This window comes from Aythya fuligula, chromosome 1 (assembly GCF_009819795.1).
Source record: "Aythya fuligula isolate bAytFul2 chromosome 1, bAytFul2.pri, whole genome shotgun sequence".
Lineage (NCBI taxonomy): Eukaryota > Metazoa > Chordata > Aves > Anseriformes > Anatidae > Aythya > Aythya fuligula.
Window position 1 is genome coordinate 113,727,171 of NC_045559.1, and position 21,102 is coordinate 113,748,272.

Sequence of the window (21,102 nt, forward strand, 5' to 3'; positions counted from 1 at the left end):
AACATTTTACCCTCCCTGCTCCACAATCTCCTGATATATATAAAATGCTACAAATGCGGGCTTACCTTCTCCTTTCACAGGGACTTTATTGGAAAACCGTGCTTGCTTCTACCAATATAAAAAAAAGAAATGTCAGTATGATTACAATAAGCCCACTGCAACCTGGCCTTAATGATCTACATATTAGTTAGATGCTTGTCAGAACACATAGCTGTGTTCTAATGGGAGAACAACCCCTCTACCCTTTGTCTGAAAAAGCATCAAGCTCAAAAAAGGATGTTGCTGATTCAGTGCCTGGGACCTCGAAGGTTTGGAATTTTACTTTTCTTTTTTTATGGTATGGTCAAAGGAAAAAAAAAAAGTAGAAGCAGGGTTTGAAGTACTGTCTTGTGCTTTTGGTGCCCGACCTTGCTCATTAATCTCTGCTACTTTGAAAAAGCTTGGAAAATTGCATTACCGTATACCATCAGTCCTCACTCAATAAATACAGACACTAAAGTCAGGAATGAGAAATCCCACAGAGCTTTGGTATTGACTTGTTAGAATTCCAAGCTTCAGCCTCGCCGTACAGTAACTGTCTATAAGTAATGAGTGAGCTGCTGAGAAGGACAGTTTGCCCTTCTTGATTTGTTCCCCACTCTTTCAGAGAATCTATTCATTGCCGTTTTTTACTCCCGTATGCCTAACAGTATTGTCCTGTGTGCCAGTAAGGTCTTTTCTATTAGTCTATGAAAAGAAATCTGTGGAAGAGCAGAGCTGTGTTCTGTCTCAGAGATAATAGTCATGTTATTAACTTTAGCATTGGTTTCTACAGTAGGAAACAAACAAAAATAAAATTAAAAAAAAAAAGAATAAAAAAAGATGTATGATATTTGTCTATTTCTTCCATTAAGGAGTAATGAAGGATTAATTTGTGTTATTTGACATTTATAGAGCATAAATATAACCTTTCCCTGTAAGATCCAAATTCTCAGTTGAGTGCTCATCATCTAGGATTTCAGTGCAGAAGCCATGCCTCCTTCTCACCCACAAATGCTGCATGGGACCCAGGAAGGAAAGGAGAGAGGATTTGTGTTGGGGAAATGCACAGGGAGGTGGTCCCTACGGTTTTGTGTGTTCTCCATGCAGATGACTTCATGTCAGTAAGGGCCTGCCTTGGCTCAGATCAGCAATGAGAAGTGCTGCTAGCAATACTTTTAAGAAGGTCTTCCCCAGCACATCTGACTCACTCATTTTATTTCTTCTCCTTTATGTGGTCTCATCCCTGCAGTCAAGCGGTGGCTGCCTTTGACACATGCTTGGTGTAACAAAGTTCCTTGTGAGCATCTCCACATTTCGGGAGAATGGCAGCAGCCATCACTTGGCTCATTAGCTAAATAGCAGAGCAGAGATTTGCTGTTTGCAGAAACTTGCAAATTCAATTATAGTTCTCACAGCAACTGTCATTTGTCTGCTTGTTCTTATGAAGTATTCAATATTGCTTGTCATGGTGTTAACTGTAATCCCTTATTAGGGAAATATAAGGAGTCTTAATGATGTACACTTAAAAAAAGGGATTTTGTGCATGAAATAGTCTCTCCCTAGCACACAGAAACACATGCATCCAAAAAAATAACAATCCACTCTTCTTGAAACTAATGGAAATGATGGCAAGAGATGCTGATACATTTTTTTTTCTTTGTTCAACTATTTATCTGTAAGAAGAGGAATGTATGCAGACTGTTCAGTCAGCTCCTGAGGGATCATGAGAGGATAAATCAGTTGCATGACTGGCAGCTTCACTGGCAGTCTAAGCAGAGGGGACAAATGCTCATTTTGACCCTCTGTTGAAGGTGAGCTGTTCTCTGCTCACTGTCAGTAGGATGGAAGCACACAGATAGAGTAGTATGAGAAGGCTTGCAGTACTTCTCTTTATTTTGTCTTCCTTCCTGAAGCAAATAAGTTTTCTTAGCTGCTACAGTTTCAGCAAAGTACTGTTCATTAAGGTCTAAATAATTTATTTGATGAGAAGGAATTTCATGTGAAATAGCAAGTAAGTTTGTCCATATGAAGCTTGACAGTTGATGTACATCTCAAAGTCAGGGAATGTGATCCATTTGATTAAGTATCAATATCTACATTGGAGCTCATCACCGTGAGCTAGCTCCCTTTGCAGCCGATAGAGAACTAGGTAACATAGGAAGAGGATTTGAGGGTGAGATCGATGCTATCCTAAAATGGATGCCTAAAGTAGGTCAGATGAATTGCACCCTCTGAGTGCCTGTTTTCTCCAGTGGGCAGTAGGTTTCTTTCTAAAGCAAGCTGCTGATGAGCTCTGATGTAAACAACTACATGTTAGGTTAGGCGCATTCTGCTCAGGAGTCAGAGAGAGCTTTTAATCTAGAATCCATTTTGTGAATGTTTGGCCTAATGAGTTTCTGCATGATGTGTAACAAGGCTTTCCAAATGGCTGCTGGGTGAGACAGCCTGCAGTACACTGACAACACCCTCCAGCATATAATTCCTTCTCATCCTCTTTCAGAGCCATATTGCCACAAGATCTCCATTTTTCTCCCCCTTATGTCTATTTCAGTGCTATCATATATTCTCCTGAGGTGCCCCTCTCTTCTTTAGAAAGTCAAACAAACCAGCCTGCAGGGGAAATAAACATATAATGCAGCTTTCTGTGTTCAGTGGAGACATAGTAAACTGAAATTAATGATTCTGTTCAGATATCAGCCCAAGCAAAAGAAAACAGTGGAAATTTCCTAGAACTCTCCTGCAACACAATTGCTTTGCTTTATGGTGGAAAACTACATCTGGGTAGCAGCTTTCAAGAGCCAGAGAAATTTAAATTCTGTACCTTTGGTGAGAGAATTTCACTACATGGCACATTCAGCAAAAGACTACTACTGGCCAAACTGCATCAGTCCAGCACCGCACTGGTTGTGCTTGTGGATGCTGGAAGAGAAGTTACAAAGCCACCTGATGCAGGATTGTGTAAGGCCTACTGGTGGGTGATGGTGGAAGTCAGCACAAGCCCGAGTCTCTTGATAAATTCATGTCTGTCAGAGTATGCTAGTCTTTACTCAGACTGTGACCTTGGAGTTGCTCCAGGAGTTTATATCCATCCCATCTCTGGGGCTCTGCTAGCATGTGTTTGGTTTTATGGAGGGATAACAAACTCTTTTGCTAAATACACTCCTGAAAGAAGAGCAAGACTGTTCAACTCTGTGAGCTGGATCAGGTACTCCACAACAATTTAGTTGTCTCCAAAGGACACCAAATACCTCCCAGGCCACTTTTAACTTTACAATATCCACTTGTGCCTGCAACACTGTGAGAATGGCCCAAGCACCCCCAAGCTGCCATGTAATGCGAGATGTTAAAAACCACTGTACATACTTGTATTAAAGCAGTGGCTTTTTCATGGTGAGGCTGTGTCAAAGTAATTATCCTATTACCAACCCAGAATAGTGCCTGTATTTGTGCAAATAAAAGTCACAATGTTTGGACATAATTTATTTCTTTTGCATTTAATCTCCGCAGTAAAGTAAATGCTTCTTATGGCTAATCTTATTTACAAGGCATTTCTAGATACCAGACGATAAGGCACAGAAGATACAAAGGTACTGAAATGACTCCTTCACTTCAGTGTATAATGTTAAACGGCAAAGCTCAGAGTTTTATACTTTACACTGCCCACTGCTGAGTAAGCAGTTAAATACATTATAATTAAAATACGACAATGAATTTTACAAGAGGAGAATCTCTTCTCACTGTGACTTTCTAAGCTCCCAAGTAACAATTTTTCTAAATGTTACTGTGAAAACTTAAAATGGAGCTCTCATTAGTTGCTAGCAGAGCTCTGCCGGTATACAATGATGCCCGGAAACTGCCCTCGTTTTACACTTGGAGGATGAGCAGGGCAAAATCACCCTCTTCCTTTTCCTTCATTTTGTGTGTGAAGAAAAACACCTTCTGACTCCATAGCGTGGTTCATTTGATTGACTCCCCTCCTTCTTCTGATTGACAGGTTTTCTTCTGTAACCTATGCCATCTTCCCCAGCTTGTCTTACTTTGGCAGTGCATGAATTTGAGCCCCCCTTTTTGCTACTTCTGTGTGGCATATTGTGAACACTGCCATTTCTGTGAGCTTATTCCCTAGCTAAACTGCAAAGAGAGAAGGATTATAAAAAAAAAAAAAAAAAAAAAAAAAAAAAAAACATTCCTGGAAAGTGCTGCTGTTATGCAACAAAGGAGGCAGTGTCACGTTTGAGGATGAACACCTCTCTTTTGCATTTTCCTTGCAAGGGCTCTCAGGTACTGTTGGTCTTCATGCAATTAATAGCATGTGCCAACTCATTTTGAATCAGTTCCCAAGTGGTCTAGAGCTACAAAGCCTTTTGAAGTGCTGGAGGCAACATCTCTATTAGAAAATAAAATGGGCTAGAGCCTTTTCTCTGATGCCAAGTGGTGCAGCACAGCTCGGATCAACAGGGCTAGACCTGAGGCCCTGGGTAGTGTGCTGGGGTAGCCACAGCCTGGGTGGCAGCCTTTAGGAGGTTCTCCAGCCTTTGTTTTAAACATCTGCAGCTGAGGATGTTTTGGGGAAGGTCATAGTGCGGGTGGCGGAGGGGGGAATAATTTATCATTCTGCAATTGTAAGCGCCTACCACATTAAGGCTCCCATGTAGGACTTGGAGCGCCTGAATGCTACCATAATAGGGAAGTTGCTGATCATATATTAATCAAGTGGTTGACTAGCGAGGCGAGAGGGCGGTTTGCTTCACACGCTGCTGAAATGCAGCTCTTTCCACAGCAAAGCTGCTTAAAGGCACAGGGTTGACTGAGGATGGGAGAACTGGAAATTGCACAAGACATTAAAACCACATCATAATGATTCATTTTTAAAACTTGACTGTGATGGGACACTGGGGATCACATTCAAGCAGACTTTGGGCTGAATTTGTGAGGAGAATCATAGCACTGTTTCCTTAAGGATGGGACTCAGGGCATCCCTGCTGGTGGAGCATCATTCTGCAGTGACACAGGGTCATGGCTGTGCCATCACTTGGTCCCCAGCACCACTTCATTTTAGCTTCCAGAGATTCCGGTTGGATTTGGCAGTCAGTCTAGCACTCCTCAGATGCAGCTTTAGCTACTAGAGAGAGCTAATGAGATTATGCAGCTAAAATGGACATCTTAATTTGCACTGTTCCTAGCCAAACTTCCACAAAGTTTCATTTCCCCATGGGAATGTGAATTATGGCTTATATTTTCATAGCCAGAATACCTTTTAGATCCCCATTAACATTTACATACCTATCTATGCATCAGTTATGCATTTGTAAGCCATTTGCAAAGTCTGTAAATGCTGCATAAATTATTTTGGAGGTTAGGAATGATTGTTTAAGTAATATTAGCATTTAAAGAAAAACAGTATTTGCTTCCATATTAACTGTTGAGCAAAATCAATTTATCTGTAGTTTGCTACGAATTACTTGAAAATACAATTTTTGTAGATTGAATTTTTTTACTGTTCCTTTCTGTTTCATTATATTTTACCCCAATATGCGTAATTTTTCTCTACTTCATTTATCTTATGTCAGAAATAATATTTCTTCTCTGCCACATTATTAGAGCTAGGAAAGAAGGATTAATCAGACACTTCAGAAGCCTCATGCTGAAATAACATTTTAAATTTATAGAAGAACAACCAGTATTTTATACAGCAAAAGTAATTTTTCAAACGTGAGATAACAACAATGTATTACAAAAGTAAAGGTCAATTCGAAGAAGAAAGGATTATGATTTTCTAATGAAGTCATCTTGATACCAAATTGTAATTTACGGTGTAATAGAAGGATGTTAATTCTTTTCTAGCTTGCTTTGAGTGACTTTAAGGGGCTGGTCAGTGTGGTTCAGATAAAAATAGCTGTTACATTTAATTCGATTACTAATGATAACCTTTATTTTTCTTCATAGTGTGCTTTTGAAATTCAAGGAGCTTGCTGAGCTCCAAGGTTTGCTCTTTGTTGCAGAGATGATTGCTGTGTGGATACTGCACTTCTCCAGCACCTACCATCTTCAAATAACTGTCTGTGAAAAATGAACACCTTTGTATAAACCCGTGACCTCCCTCACTGTTGAGTGCCTGTTTACTGATACAGAACAGAGAGCCTTTGACTTTGGAAGGTGGCCCTTGAATGTCTGAGTTCATGATGAAGTGAAAAAACAGGAATGAATGTAGTGATGCCTTCCTTGTCACAAAATGCATACCTCACCCTGAGGCATTTTTAATGAGTAAGAAGGAAAATTAAGATGTTATTCCAAAGCTAATTTCTGTTCTTAAGAAATGCTGTAGCTGAACATTTGAGTTGGATTATCTATATGAGTCAGTTAGTGATACATGGTTGTGCAGACATGGATAGGAAGGGGAAGAAGGCAGAGTTGCATAGCTGCAGGGTCACTGCTCAGAGGACTGAAGGGATTGTGCTTCTTATGGCTGAGGAGGTGATGGGGCCACAGAGCTCACATGGAATCGACTGTACAGAGGCCTGGTACTGTGTTGGCATTACTGCTAGCATTTTTGTAAAGCAATTAATCACAAGAACCAATGGCTTTAAACTACTCCATCAATCTAGAAAAGTTAGACCAAAATTTCATATCGTTGTGTCATGACATTGGCAGCATGCATGTGAAATATGTTATCACCAAGTGATTTGTACCTAGATACTACCTCAGGAGGCAGGCAGAGCTGACTGAAAGACCAATAACATCCTGATCTTGGTTCAGTAAGGTAGTTGTAGGTGATAGGAATTGAATCATACCAGAAATATCATGGAGGTCAACACGCGTAGGTACCGTGATAATGAACTTCCATCAGCCCGCCATACTGTAACAGACTCTTTGTATAAGTAAATCCCCTTTGAATCATCCCATCACCAGAGAGTTGCTGAGGCAAAGCCCTTGCAGCAGCCTGCCTCAACAGTTGCTGTTTAGACTAGGCTAGCCAGGTTGTAGGACAAGTACAATGCTGAAGATGCTTATGAAGATCTGGGAGATGTTTGTTCCTGATATCACAGAGAGCAACAAGCTGTAGCGGCTGAGCTGATGATCTCAGAGAGGCCTCGATTTGACATTTTATTCAACAAAAGAAGAGGTTAAGATATAAATCAGTAAAAGGAGGCAATGGCAGATTAAGGCTTTCTTCTGCATGCCAGTACTACCTTCCTTTTTTCTCCTGGGCTTGGGCAACGTCTACTCCCCCAGCGTTCCCATCTGTTCAGATGCTCTGTGAAGTGAGAGCCTGCCTGGGAGCAGCCGGGTGACCAAAGCTAAGGCTCAGAGCCAACTGCTGTGTAATTTGGCCCTGGCAACTGACTGGAGAGGTTTTGTTGTTGAGAGGTAGGCTGACTCCTTTCATCAGCCATTAGGTCAGTTCTGGTGTTATTTTTCCTCATCTTTCAGAGAAGGAAAAGACTAGGTTGACTCCCCTAGCTCTCTCTCCTTTTTGTCCCTCTAAGAGAAGACAAGACCCCATCTTTCTCTTCCTCACCTCTCAATTGAATATGGAGGGGAGAGAATGACCACGTCAGCTCTTGGCTTTCAAACTGGCAGTTACATGGACTAAAATGTGGCTGTCCATACACCTAAGCACTCGTGTTTTCTGTAGCTGGCTGGTTGCTTTATGCAGTCCTGTTGGAAAAAAAAAAAAAAAGACTCTTCCCATCACATAAAAATAATGCTCCACATGAATTTCAATATCCACGAGATTCCTGCCCATTTTGGTCCTCTTTAATTAGGGACTGTTCTGCCTCATTGGGCAGCCTGGTGTAATAGCTCGGGATCAGGGTGGCATAAAGACTGTCACAGCTTGAATAATCTTTTGAACAGTGGGAGGTAATGATCCTGCCTCAGGCAAAATACCGCTTCCAGCATGTTACGGGGCACTGTGATTCTGTCCCACATTTCATTTAGTCTTTTTCCAAATGCTGCAGTTTACCCCCTGAAAAATGAGGTGTTTTTATGAGTATATTCCGTCTCCAGCATAGTCCCGTAATTCCTATTGGATGTGGGCTGGGTAAGCAGGGGCGGAGGATAGCACTTAAGATGTGAAATGCCACTTAGAGACTACAGCCCATGCAATTTTTCATGCTGAATATTTTTCCAGGCAGTGACAAACAATCTTTATTTCATCTGGATGATGGAGGAATTCTGAGTATAAAAAGTGAGTCCTCTTTTCCTCCAAATCCAGCCAACCAGCTTTCATCCATCAATGAACACTTCTAGGAAACATTAATCTCTTACCCCTTTATTCAAAGGTCGCAAAAGACTTCTTCAGGCTTTTGGCCCATAAGGAATAAGCAGTGTTTTCTTTTTCCAGTGTTGTCATAGTTCATTTTTCTTTATAGTAAAAAAGTAAGTGAAAGAAATAGCTGAAGGCATACTTGTGAATAATTACACTTGCACCACATTTCTCCAGAGTTTGCTGGGTAGATTTGAACATGTAAGATTTTATCGTTTTCCTTGTTATAGGCAGTTTCATTATCCATCCAATGTTTGCAATGGATTATGAGGCACTGTGGCAGATTACAGAGAGCTTTCTAATGTTTCATCTAGAAATGGAGCTAAAATAGATCTTTTTCATTTGCAACGCTGTGAAATGAGCTTTCAGGATATTAGATTTGGAAAAATGCAAATTAGATGTAGTTTCAGGCTCTCCTGCTGGGACGACTATTGCATATACAGAAGTAAAATTTGGACTGCGCAAGTTGTCTCAGTCTTTAGTCCTACAAAGTAGTATGCTGGGGCATGAATGCTCATTACAGTGGTGGGGCTCATCAAGAAGTTCATGTTGCACTCCTTGGAGTTCATTCCACCAGAGCTCAGATTTGCCTGACATGGCAAATACAATAAGCACATGAGTTTGAAAAATTCAGCAGATGATAGACTTTTCTTATGGCCACCCTGTGACAAGGGCTGGGATTGTTCTTTCCGCATCCACTGTTGGTGGTGATCAGAACCCATATGGGACACTTTGTATAAAGGACTCCCTGTTTCTTACAAACTAGTCTCTACCAGTTTGTCATGGCCCGTTCATAAGAAAAGTGGAAGTCACTATCTAGAAGAGGGAATTTGTACCAAGTCTGAAGAAATCTTCCATGGAAAGCCTTGAAATAGCTAAGTGTGGTGAGAAAGATTAGGATTTTTTTTATTATGCTAATGAAACCAAATCCCCTTAGTAAGTGGAAGGTGCAGGCAAGTGGTTATCAACCCTTTTTAATTTCTGAACCCCTCAAAATCATTACTACCTTGTGAATTGAAGACTACTGAATACAGTCTTGTTCATCTTACTTTCCTCATGTGGGCCTGTGAAAGAAGACCAGAGATCCTTCGATATCCAAGTTGAATTTGCAGCTAAGTGTAAAATTATCATTTTCCTAATTTTATGTTTTCCACCTAAATGGAAATATCTACTCCTGAATTAGTCTAGAAAGGGTGGCTATCAACAAAAGTGTGAATGTGTGACAGGGATGGGAGGGAATTCAGATCTACCTTTATGACTTTGTAAAGGTAGCTTAGATAAAGGTGGCTTGTTATCAAACAGAACTGTTGGCCCAAACTGGTACAAAAAAAAAAAAAAAAAAAAGTCCAATTGTAAACTCTGTGCAAGAGCTTGCCTATGCTCTGGCCTGTGGAGGGTGAAAATTGTCCGGGTTTGCAGATCACTAGATCACTTCCAAGATAACGATCCCTTATGAAAGAAAAGCTAGGAGTGAGAGATGGTGTATGAAAGAGGGACATTTGTATGGGCTTGCACTCAATTTTCTGCATAAATTCCATGATTTGAATGTACAAATTCAGCAGCCTGAATGTTTGAAATGTATGAGCGCTACTGATGGGTAAAGCTACTTTGGCATAAGTGCATACATAGTAAAAAGGGTAAAAAAAGGCTTTGTCACTCTTAACTGGTGAAGTGAGGTCATCTCTAATCTGTTCAAGTCCCATGTACAGGCAGGGTTTTTGTTGTAATTAAGTGGGTCAATTCTTAACTTCTGCTTTTATCTCTGACCATCCAGTAAAGCAGAAGCAGTGGAGTTAGTGGGGTGTGATATATTTTGAATCATTAGGCTACTTTTAGTAAAGCAACTCAAGCTAAAAGCTAAATTTTTTTTCCCGTAGCATAGACAAAGTCAAAGAAGGTACACCGTTTCATTCTCTCTCCAGATTGACAATCCATCTGTTAAAGTGTCTGTGTTTTGACAGTCATCAATAGAAACTGTTTTGGGGAGAACTGCAAGACAATCCACTCCCACAATTTATGGAATACCCCATCTAGCTATTTTAATTTTAACACGGGACTTAGAACTCTTTAAACAAATCTGTCTGTGTATTTCTCTATAAATTCACTTACATTCTCTATATATTCAAATGTGGATATACACATATATGCCTATAGAAAGATAAAAATGGACATAGGGAGTAAGAAAACAGGTATGTCATATTCATTATGTCTAGATGATATACATGTTGTATTATAATGTACGTTATGCATGTGTGATCATTTTATATACATATATATTTATATTTTTCCATACCATCTGTAAGCAAGCAATGAAAATCGTAATTAGCCATATAAATGTCTCAGCCAGTGTTGATTTTTTAAATCTATAACTCTAAATCATGGTTGAAAACAAAGGGTCCTAATGTTCCTATTTATTAATTGGAAGAACAGAGATACAGAAAGAATTTGCAAGGATTTTGGGCTTAGATTTCAACAAGAATGGGCCCAAAAATAAAAGGATGTAAAATAGATCTTCATGTTGTATGGTGAATTATTATAGTACAGTTAATTTTAATGCAGTAATGATGATTCTGATCAGGCAAATGTTATCTGATTAAAAAATAAATTATAAAGAAATTAAAAGATTAATTTCTACAGCAAAATAATAGTAAATGCCCTTCTTTTGAGTCTATAAGATCATAAGGTAAGATTGCTGAGTCACCACTGCAACATACTGCCAAGACTAGGCTGTTGTAGGACATGAGTTGTACAAGCCAGATTTCATCAAGTGATACAAAACCAATTGTGTCTACTCATCCATCCAGACAGCTTTCCCTATTGACGTTTCTAAATGACAGGAATTTATATACTGAAAAACTTAAATTGATGCATAAACTCCACTTTTGTTTTCCACTGTTGAGACTGAGTACTGTGTCTAGTGAGCTAGGGATTAACCTAAAGGTAAAAATGTTACAACAGAAATAAAAATCATGAAGCAAACGTATGAGAGTCTCATCAATTTCAAAGCTGATTAAATGATTATTTCATTGCTAGTATATTTTTTGATAAAATATATCAAGAATATTTCTCTGTACATGATACTCTTCAGAATAACATTAAGTTAATAGGCCCCTATTAATGGCAGGGAGATTTTGACATACGGAAAAATAAAACAGTTTTTATTATCTTATCGCTGATATCACAATGTGGCTACTGTTAGAGCTGATCATGCTATTGATATTTTTTACTCAAAAATTTCAAATGAAAAGTCTATATATGCATGTTCTGACTGCAGATTCTTAGTTTGTCACAGGAAGAGTATTAAGTACCTTTTTTTTGGATTTGTTTCCATATAAAATGTTGTGAGTACTTGTCTTAGTTCCCTTCAGCCCACAAACACCAAATCAAAACCAACCCCCCAAAATACCAACAAAATGTTGCTATGTCATTGTGAAAATACTGATTCTTTTTAATATTTAAATTAAAAAATAATCTTGGTTTCTGTAGTTGCATACACAGCAATGTGGAGGAGATGGTATCTGGTAATGGGAAAATTTTCACAAAGCATGTTGCTGTGTTATCGATATCAGTTTAGGCACTAGTACAGACATTTCTGTTTCTTTAAGAAGCCACTCTAAGTTTCAGCTTATATCATGCCTTTAATATGAGAGTTCATTTTCCTCCTTGGCTGTGTCAACAGCTTGCGAGCACAAGGAATTCATTTCTGAATAAGGTGATAATTTTATTTCTGTACTTAACGTGGTTGTGTTGCGTGAACACTTACACAAACTGTAGAGATTCCTGGATTGAATTGCTATAGAAGATTGTTGCAATATTAGTACAATTCATTTTCTTCCATAAAGTCTTAGTTTTGATAACTACACTTTCCTTTTTACCTTTATACCTTGCAATCAAAGTTATGATAAGCTCTCAAGCTATTCTTCCTCTCCAGACTTTTTCTTGTTCTATTTTCACATTTCTTAGATGTTCTTTTAGATAAAACAAAATACTGAGCAGACATATCTTTTACATTAACATAGCTGCATTTATTTGGTTATGGTAGTTAAATTAAAATCAGTACAGAATATTCCAAAACCTTTCCTTTAAAATATTTGCCAAGTTCAAAGTAGATTCTGATCATGGAAAATAGACCAAAAAAAAAAAAAAAAAAGAGTTCCAAATAATAACAAGAAGGAAGAGCAAGGAATACTATACTGCAAGACGCATGCTAAAATCATGCAGTGTTACTAGTGGAAAATTTTACCTGTTTTCTAGTGAGAAGGAGAAAAAGAGAAGGGAATAACTTTCTTTTCATTTTAATTACACATTTGAAAGTGTTTCTCATGATGTACATTAACAGTGCTTGGGGGTAGGCATCCCTGAGGTATTAATGTCAAGAGTAAAAAAGAAAAATTGTTTAAAATAGGTGAATTCCCACACCTGCTTTAAGTGGAGCTGTCTGCAGACTCTTAGCATGACGTTCACTGCAGGTCTGGCATACAACAACTATATAAATGAATTCAACAAACAACTTCATAGAGAAGAGAGAAACGCAGTGGTATGATGAGATTGGTGGAGTGAATATGTGTTCTTTCCTTGCTAGTCCAGGTAGATCTGGGTTATCTCTGCAATGAGGGCAGGAGTTTTCCCACAGCTGCACTTTTAACACATAGATGGATGAAACAAAATTCAGCCAAGTCAGCTGGGCTGTCCATTTGGAGATAGAATGCAATTGAACAAAAAGCTGAGGACCGGGAATAAAAGAAGGCAAGGAGCCAAAGATCAAGGCTGAAAGGCAATAACTGAGCCTGGAGAGAAGTGAAGGGGAGCAGCACAGTGGCAGAAAGAGAGATTGAACATAAATGATTTAGAGGGAAAGAGCGTTACGTGCTGAAAGGGATGAGGCAGGAAACAAGTGAAAAGGATGGAAATTAGCCTTAGGAAGTAATCTCTCTTCCTCTAACACCGGAGACGGAATAGGGTCTTTATCTGTAATATAAAATATTTTAATGTGCTTTTGTTCTGAAGTAAAGATGGGAAAGTAACTTCTGCCTGCTAGAGGCACAGAAGGGTCCCTCAGCCCCCCACTGTTAATTAGGCGGGCAGAGAAGGACTTCCTCAGATGTCAGGGTGATGCTCGGTAACTGCTGAGCAGAGCATTGTTTGGATGTCACTCCTCAGTGCATAACTATAAACAGGCAGTCCAAGATGCTGCTGTTTGGGGGAGAGAGGAGGATTTGATCAGCTATGTTTGCCAAAACTGGTCCCAGGGCATTCTGAATATACTCCCCATCATCATGTCTATGTTTGTGAAGGAGACAGGGACAGGCTTTTTCACATGGGCATTCACAGTGATTATCTCTGTTTGAAAAATATATTGATGTTTTGTTTTGCTTTCTTTGGGCAGATGGACAGAAGAAGGTTCAAGAGGAATTTGACATAGACATGGATGCACCAGAGACAGAGCGGGCGGCCGTGGCGATACAGTCCCAGTTCAGGAAATTCCAGAAGAAAAAAGCGGGGTCCCAGTCCTAGTAGCTACCTCACAGCTTGAATCAAAGTAATCCTGAAATGATTTATCAAGAAAATCAGAAATAACACAAAGATGCATGTACAGAAATGATCAATATTTAAAACCCCATTGGCAGATAACAAACCATGAGCTTGTGTGTGACTTCATCCCAGGTGTTTCATGCCCATTATACTCTGTAACTCACCATTTTACTTGATGTTGTAATAAAAAGTTAGGGTGAAGTAATTAAAGTGTCTGCCTTCATCTGTCTTTTCCCATTAATCCAGCAAGCACGGCATTACAGATGAACCCAGCCCAGATGCCTATTTTCCTCTTCACTTAAAGCTTGGAGACATAACAGCACCGTATGTTACAAGGCTTTTGCTGAGGGTATGAGAGCACGTGCCTCAGCCATGCTTACCTCATTTGGAGAATTCCTGCTGCCAGCCAAATGTGACACTAAAATTACTTTTCTGTAATGAGCTTAAAGTAAAAAGTTGCAGACAGAAGCTGGCACAAAGAGAAGAGGTGTAGGAAGCCATAAGCTTTTATTTTTGTCTTGTAATTATGTCAATAAAGTAGCTTAAGTGAGGAAATTGTCATTTTCCTCCCTCTTTGGATGATGATGTTCAAATTGCCCAGCTTGGATGTGCGTTGACTTATGGAGAAAAAAAAAAAAAGCAAAATACAAAAAGCAAAATCAAATTCCAGAAAGCTTTTTTTTTTTTTTCTATTTGTAAAATAACAAACTGATCCTCTAAACTGTTTTTGATGCAGCTGTTCACTCGCTACATAATCAGTAACTATTTCTATTCCATCTCTGTCTTTTCATATTATTTTCAGTATTTGATGAGTAAATCATAAGACTCCCTGTCTCTACCTATGCTATTTGTAATTTAAAGTGATTTTGTGTGAGCCCCTTATTCTATCACTGTGTTAGCCCAGTTTCTGATTAATAGAAAACAGCCACAACAATTTCAATTTTCTCCCTGCTGCAAAAGAGCAACAGACCAATTCCAGACTGAACCTATGTAAGTTTTTTGCCTGGCTTCAGACGTGATCAGGAATTAGCTGCCTATATAGTGCACAGGGAAGGTTCAGAAATGATTTTAAAAGTAGCTTGTACTCAGCAAATGGAGCTATTTAGATGGAGCAACTTGGGCATGCACTGCACAGATACGTGTCAAAAATCCCATCCTTGGCTTCATCAGCAGGTTTAGGGGTTCCAATAGGCATCTTCGTCCCTGGGGAAATCAGAGACAGGCATGTTTTCTGCAGGATTGGTGTTTATAGCAGTTCTTCAAGAAAGCAGCATGATCCTCACCTCTAAGCTGGTGGAGGCAGGCATGCTGGCTGAACAGTAGCAGCCTGCCTACCCTTAACTGAGCAGCCTGGAGTTGAGATTGCTTCAGGTGTGAGAGGTTTAGGTATAATTCCCAGCTGTCTGGAGGCATTCGTTTCCTCCTCTCTCACCTCCTGCAGGCATATTCTGATCACCAGGACAGATCATCAGGCCTCTCATACAAATTGGAAGCTACCAGTAAGGGGTGAGCGTAGAGGGAAAAAAAAAAAATGCTGGTGGTGATCACTTCCCATGAGAACCCGCCCCCATAGCAGTGATACTGACAAGGTGTAGAGCTGTGAGTGAAAGCTGGACTGCAGAGGGAAAGCCCTCAGATTTACACAGGTTAAGACACTTAGGGTACTGAGCAACAATTTAGTGAGAAGCCAAAATGTGATGGTCGGTGTTAGGAGCTCTGGTACCCTCTTGGTTAAGAGGCACCCTCAAATACTGGGTATAGGAAGCCTGACGGATTTTGTGGGCAATGCAGAAGCAATGTGTATAGAGAGCATGTGAGGTGTTTAATAAACACAGCAAAATGGGGCAGGGATGGACAGGGCTTAAAATCCTCATTTAGGAATAAGACACAAAGTGCTGCCCAGACCCTGCCTTAGGCACCTTTGTCTGTCAGACCCTGGCCATATGCCTGACTCACTGCACAACACGTGCGAAGTCAGCATTCTCCAAACTGCAACTGAGTGCTGCCACTCCACGAGCACATTTTAGCATCACTGTTGCTCTGCATTTATGAATTTCACAAATGAATCTCTAACAACACTGCTGCTGTTCTCAAAGTGTAGTTTCTGGAGGCTACAGATTCCCCAATTACCTTTCACAGAGACTGGTCACCATCTAATAATCACCTTAGCGTAATAATTTAAAAATTGTAATGGGTTTGGATTGTGTTGGTGCCATTTTGTTTAAATGAACATATGTCTGTAATAAAGGACTACATTTGTGTTCTGCATTATGTCATGTGAAATAGCATGAGCTCTGTAATGGCTACTTAATTGAATAAAAAGTATGGGTAAGCACTAGGCTTTTATATTTGATCTGACATTCCTTGGGCTTAAATTTCCTACACAACAGGAATAATCATATGGCTGGGACACAACGAAAACGATTACATTATTGAAGCACAGCAACAAGGGCTGTTAGTAAATGAATTATAGCTCTTTCAGCAGCAGGGCTATTCTATAATGTGAAGTTCAGAGCACATCTTACAAATACAGTCTTAATATACTGTGAAACGTAATGAGAAAATAGTGAACTGGCATGATATTCATATTAATTGTGGCTGCCCTTGCCAGACAATTCCCTTTTTATAAAATGTTTGCATCGCAGATTCAGCTCATCTTTCCAAAAGAGGAGAGCTTTCTTGCTCCCGAGTCTTGCTTTTCATCCTTTATGCATATTCAAGGTGGCGGTTTTTAATTTCCTTTCTTGTCACTAAATCATGCTTTGCATGTTACTGAGGTGAGGAAAGGAGTTTGATTCAACCACGAGCTCCACTAAGATGGGAAAAAGAGGACATTTACACATTCCAGGCATTAACTTGGGTCTTTAACTACCAAACACTCACTGAGCTCTCTATTTAACTGGCACTACATAGCTGGCAGTAACCATGTCATGAAAACCAAGATTTAAATAAGGTGGACATCTGTGCTGAAATCCCATGAGTTCCTCTAGGTAATATGAAGGATTATTCAGAGCAGTATATGTTACAGAAAACAGGGTTATCACTCCCACCACGTACACCTACATCCTCCCCAGACACATCTGCTTCTGCTCCAAATTACCTATCAGATTGTCCCAAAAGAGAATAACCTATGGTTGAATGATCAGAACAATTGCCTGAACATTAGAAATCCTTTGTTCACATTGTTGCCTGGACCATGAAAATAGCCTATAGAGCTAAACTGCAAAGGAGACTATCAGAAGGAAAGAAATGCTATCAGAAAGAACAGGAATGCCCAAGAAAAAAAAAAAAAAAAAAAAAAAAAAAAAAAGTGACTTCTAACAATTTAAATACAGAAAGGCAAGCCTGCAGCTTGCTGAATGTAGAGTTATAAATGAAACTTTCTACAAGCCCTCCTCAAACTGGTAGCCTACTGAAGGACTGTGGGGATGCAGGCAAGCTGAGGTCATGCAGAAAGTAGAAATTAATCTTGCATTAACGCTCACAGCAGATGTTCCCACAACAGGGGTCTTTTTTATAATGCATCAATCTGAGGAATTCATTGTCAAACTGAAAAGTCAGTAGGAGAGAGTTTGGAGTAAACTGACAAATTGAATAATAACCGATTGCTGGGATGGGGTGAGATTCACCCACATCTTCTACAGGAACTCAGATACACAGCAGCTGTCTTGTTTAACCCTTCCTTCACACTGACCTCAATTCTAGGGGAATAAGCAGTGGCAAATTAATAGCAGATTTTAGGAAGAGTTCTAGGAGTATTTGTGGATTTATAAAAACTGTCTTTATTAGGTGGTTCTGCAGAAGCTATGGTATGCCTTAGGCATACAACCATAGTAGAGCAACACTGGCCTGAGAGCAGTTGTAATTCACGAATCTTTTGGTGGTTGCTGATGGCAACCCAGGTGCATCTGGATTTTCAAAAAGTTTAGAAATGTCTCTTAAATTAAGGAGCCTTGGAATAAATGATAAGGTCCCCTTGCAGCGAAATAACTGGTTAAGGAACAGGAGGCCAAAGGGTGGGATGGTATGTCCAGCTCTTTCAGGAGTGGGTTTTTGCCACTGGAACTCCAACAACACAGGTTGTGCAACATCCTTACAAATCCCCTAAAAAAAAAAAAAAAAAAGATGAAAAGTGAGCTGACAAATCATGATATCAATCCTTTGTACATGAAAAATCTCATTCCTCACTTCCTAGGTTTACAGAAGGCTTGCTGAGACCCATGAGGAGAGAAAGGTCATGTCAGAGCGTTAGCCCAGCCTGTCCCTGCCCACCCCAGGGTTCTCCCACCTGCCCAGCACCCAGGACCACACAAGGCCCCAGGGCTGTCTGCTCCTGCCCAAGTGAGGCTGGAGCAGGGTTGGGCTCCAGCTCCCCACAGCCCTGCCCTGCCTGGCTGTGGGCCTTTGGCCTACCAGAAGGTCACAGGACCTATATAAATATGTGTCCTTCACCTCCCCTTCCTGATGCACCCTTAGTCACCCAAGCTGCATGCCGTGCAGATCATAGCAAGCCTTGGCCAGCTTCTGTGTCTGCATGGTGGGGCAGAGACACTCTGGGGACAGGGCAACCCAGCTGAGTCATGGGTGCTGTGTCTTGTGCCTCAGTGACTGCAAAGATCACCCCCACCAGGTCTGGGGAGTGTGTGATGAGTTCCCTGATGGGCAGTGTTTCCACCAGGCCTGTTTATTGAAGTGGATGTCAGGAGCAGCTGAGTAATCTGCTTCAGCCAAGGAGCAATACTTCAGCTCGTACAACAGCCTGCTTGAAATTGTTCCAAAGACCAATGGTCACATGCAGTCGTGCAAATATGTCAGAGAAACCATTTACAGGAGTATGAAATGGAGAGGGAAGGGAGGCAGGGAATTGTTAGAGAAAAAGAGGAGTGCGTTTGGGAAAGGATTGAAAAGAGAGCTCTGCTGAAACTCCCTGAATCATCTGAAGGTGATTTTTATTCAGCTCAGGTAATTTTTGTTTGTTTGTTTGTTTGATTGTTTCATTTGAGGCTGCAAGCTGCTCTCTGCCAGCTTCTCCCCGGTGTGCCACATGCTCTGTTGCAGCCATGCCATTGGGCTCAGCACTGACCGCAGACCTGAAGTGTCTGAGCAACAGAGTCTGGGAACCCTCAAAATCAGGAATTTGGGCGGGTTCAATGAATAGATGTTGTTTCCATGTCCATGTTACACATCCCCTGCTCCCAAAACAAAGCACCAGAACAGAACAGTGCACAGTCTCTCACAATGAGCCTTTGCATTTGGCTTGTTTCAGGACTACAAAGAAACAAGGGCTCTTTGAAGCAAAGCTGGCTGCTGCCAGAAGGTATGTACGTGTATGTACCCCAGTGAATCCTACCTGTCATGTAGTGTTTCCCAAATACTAGTCCCATTGGATCCAGAGGAAAAATGCAGAAGAGTGGAGGCATTCCCAAGCAAGAATGGAAGCCATCCCTACAGCCATGGTCCCTGCTCATCCACCTCAGAAGACCAGCTGGAGTGTGTTCCTCGGTCACAAAAAAAAACAAAGTTTGAGGAGTATGTGTGGAGGAGGGAGGAAGTGTTACTCATGCAGGCTATGTAATGACCCACTTCTGGGACATGGTTGTGGTGCACATCTCACCCTAGGTGGTGGTGTTCTCATTTAGACAGAACCGGAGGCCTCTGCATCTGAGAGGTATCTTAGGTGCCTTCTGCTACCCTCAGTTATTACCTGCCAGCTCCCATTTCAGACCTGGCAGCTGACTGTGGAAACTTCCAAAACAAAGTCACAGCGGTTCAGCTGAATCACCTCTGAAGGCCACTTGGGCTAGGTTGCTTAATATGTCAGTAAAACCCACAAGCTAGCAGATGCCTTGCAGCATGGAGAAGTTTGCTAAGGTGTCTCCTGAAAGTCAATGGTTTGTTGTGAGGCTAAAAGAGATGCTCAGACTCTAGTGTCATCTCAGTGCCATAACAGTATGGCAAAGCAGTCATGGCTTTATATCCATTATTGACCATTTACTACTGACCAGTTTCAACCTGATCTAAAATCTTTTTAAACATGAAAATCATTATTTGCTTGCAATAGTAAGAGAGATGACAAACTACGGGCTTAACCTGAATATTTTTTTTTTTTTTTTCAATATCATCTTTAAGGTACACACTATACACATAAGCAAAGGTTGATGGGGAAAAAAAAGGAGTTCATTCTTGCTATGGTTACATTAATATTTAGATATCTATCCCCTGTAAATACTCAAATGCAAATATCCTTCCCCATCTGAAATCAACATAATTGACTTGTGCTGGTTTATATGATCAAGGCAATCTTCACAGTGAAAATATCTAGGAAATTATCCTAAAAAGAGTACCCATGCCACTTCTAGTCCATTATAGTCTAGTCATGAATGGGTTATTTAGCCCAACTTCTAAATTGTGACAGCGCTTTTTTTTTTTTTTTCTTTTTAATTATCCCTGAACTCTCCCTGACAGATGGTCTCCTGCCTTTTAGTATCTCTAGTGATGGTGAGTCTAAAACCTTCTTTGGCAGCCTGTTCTATGGCTGAACTTTTCTAAAAGCTATAAAGTTTGTTTGTATTTAACCTAAACCTTCCCTCCTGCCATTTCATTTGTTCCAGACCACCTATACTGTGTTTCCCTAACCTTATCTTGTAGGTCTTCTTTCCAAACCTTTTCATCATTTTTGTTATTCTCCTCTGAACTGCCAATTTATCCTTGTGTCTAAAATGAAATGTAGCCACCCAAATTAAATGTAACTAGTATCAAGCACAGCAGAATAATCATTTCGACTATTTTACAAGTGACAGTCCCCTTACCACAAATTTACATCTTTTGGCATTTTCCATGACAGCATTATTTTGTTGGCTTATAGTCTAAACATAATTTCCCAGGAATTTGGAGTCTCTCTGAGCTCTCTGTCTAGTCAGGATTTTTCCTTTCTTTATAAAAAATATATTTTTTAAAAGAGACTGTAGTGATGGTAAAACACCTTTCTTAACTTTACAGTCCCACTGCACCTATGCAATACTGGGATGATACAGAAATCCATGTAAATGTCTTTATCTTCAATTCTTTGGCCCACAAATTGGGCAGGAATTGTAACTGGTTCAGACTTTTTTATGCTTTTCCCTCCCCCATTACTAAATCATTACAATCAGGTGCAGGCTTCAGTGATCTCCAAATCAACCTTTATTTTTTGGAAGCTCAGGAAAGGTTTTAATGAATTCCTATTTTATTCTTACAGGCTAGTTTGCCTTTACTTATATTGTCTAATTATTTGATAAGAA

At 40.2% G+C, this 21,102-nt stretch overlaps 1 protein-coding gene across 1 annotated transcript in view; it reads left to right on the forward strand.

Annotated features, from left to right (window-relative positions):
- Positions 1-16,160, forward strand: part of PCP4 (Purkinje cell protein 4) — a 53,984-nt gene extending 37,824 nt beyond the window's left edge. Inside the window, exon 3 of the mRNA XM_032207815.1 lies at positions 13,677-16,160. Coding sequence (XP_032063706.1) covers positions 13,677-13,804 — 128 coding nt within the window. The 3' untranslated portion in view covers positions 13,805-16,160. The remainder of the gene's footprint in view (positions 1-13,676) is intronic.
- The last annotated feature ends 4,942 nt before the right edge of the window (positions 16,161-21,102 follow it).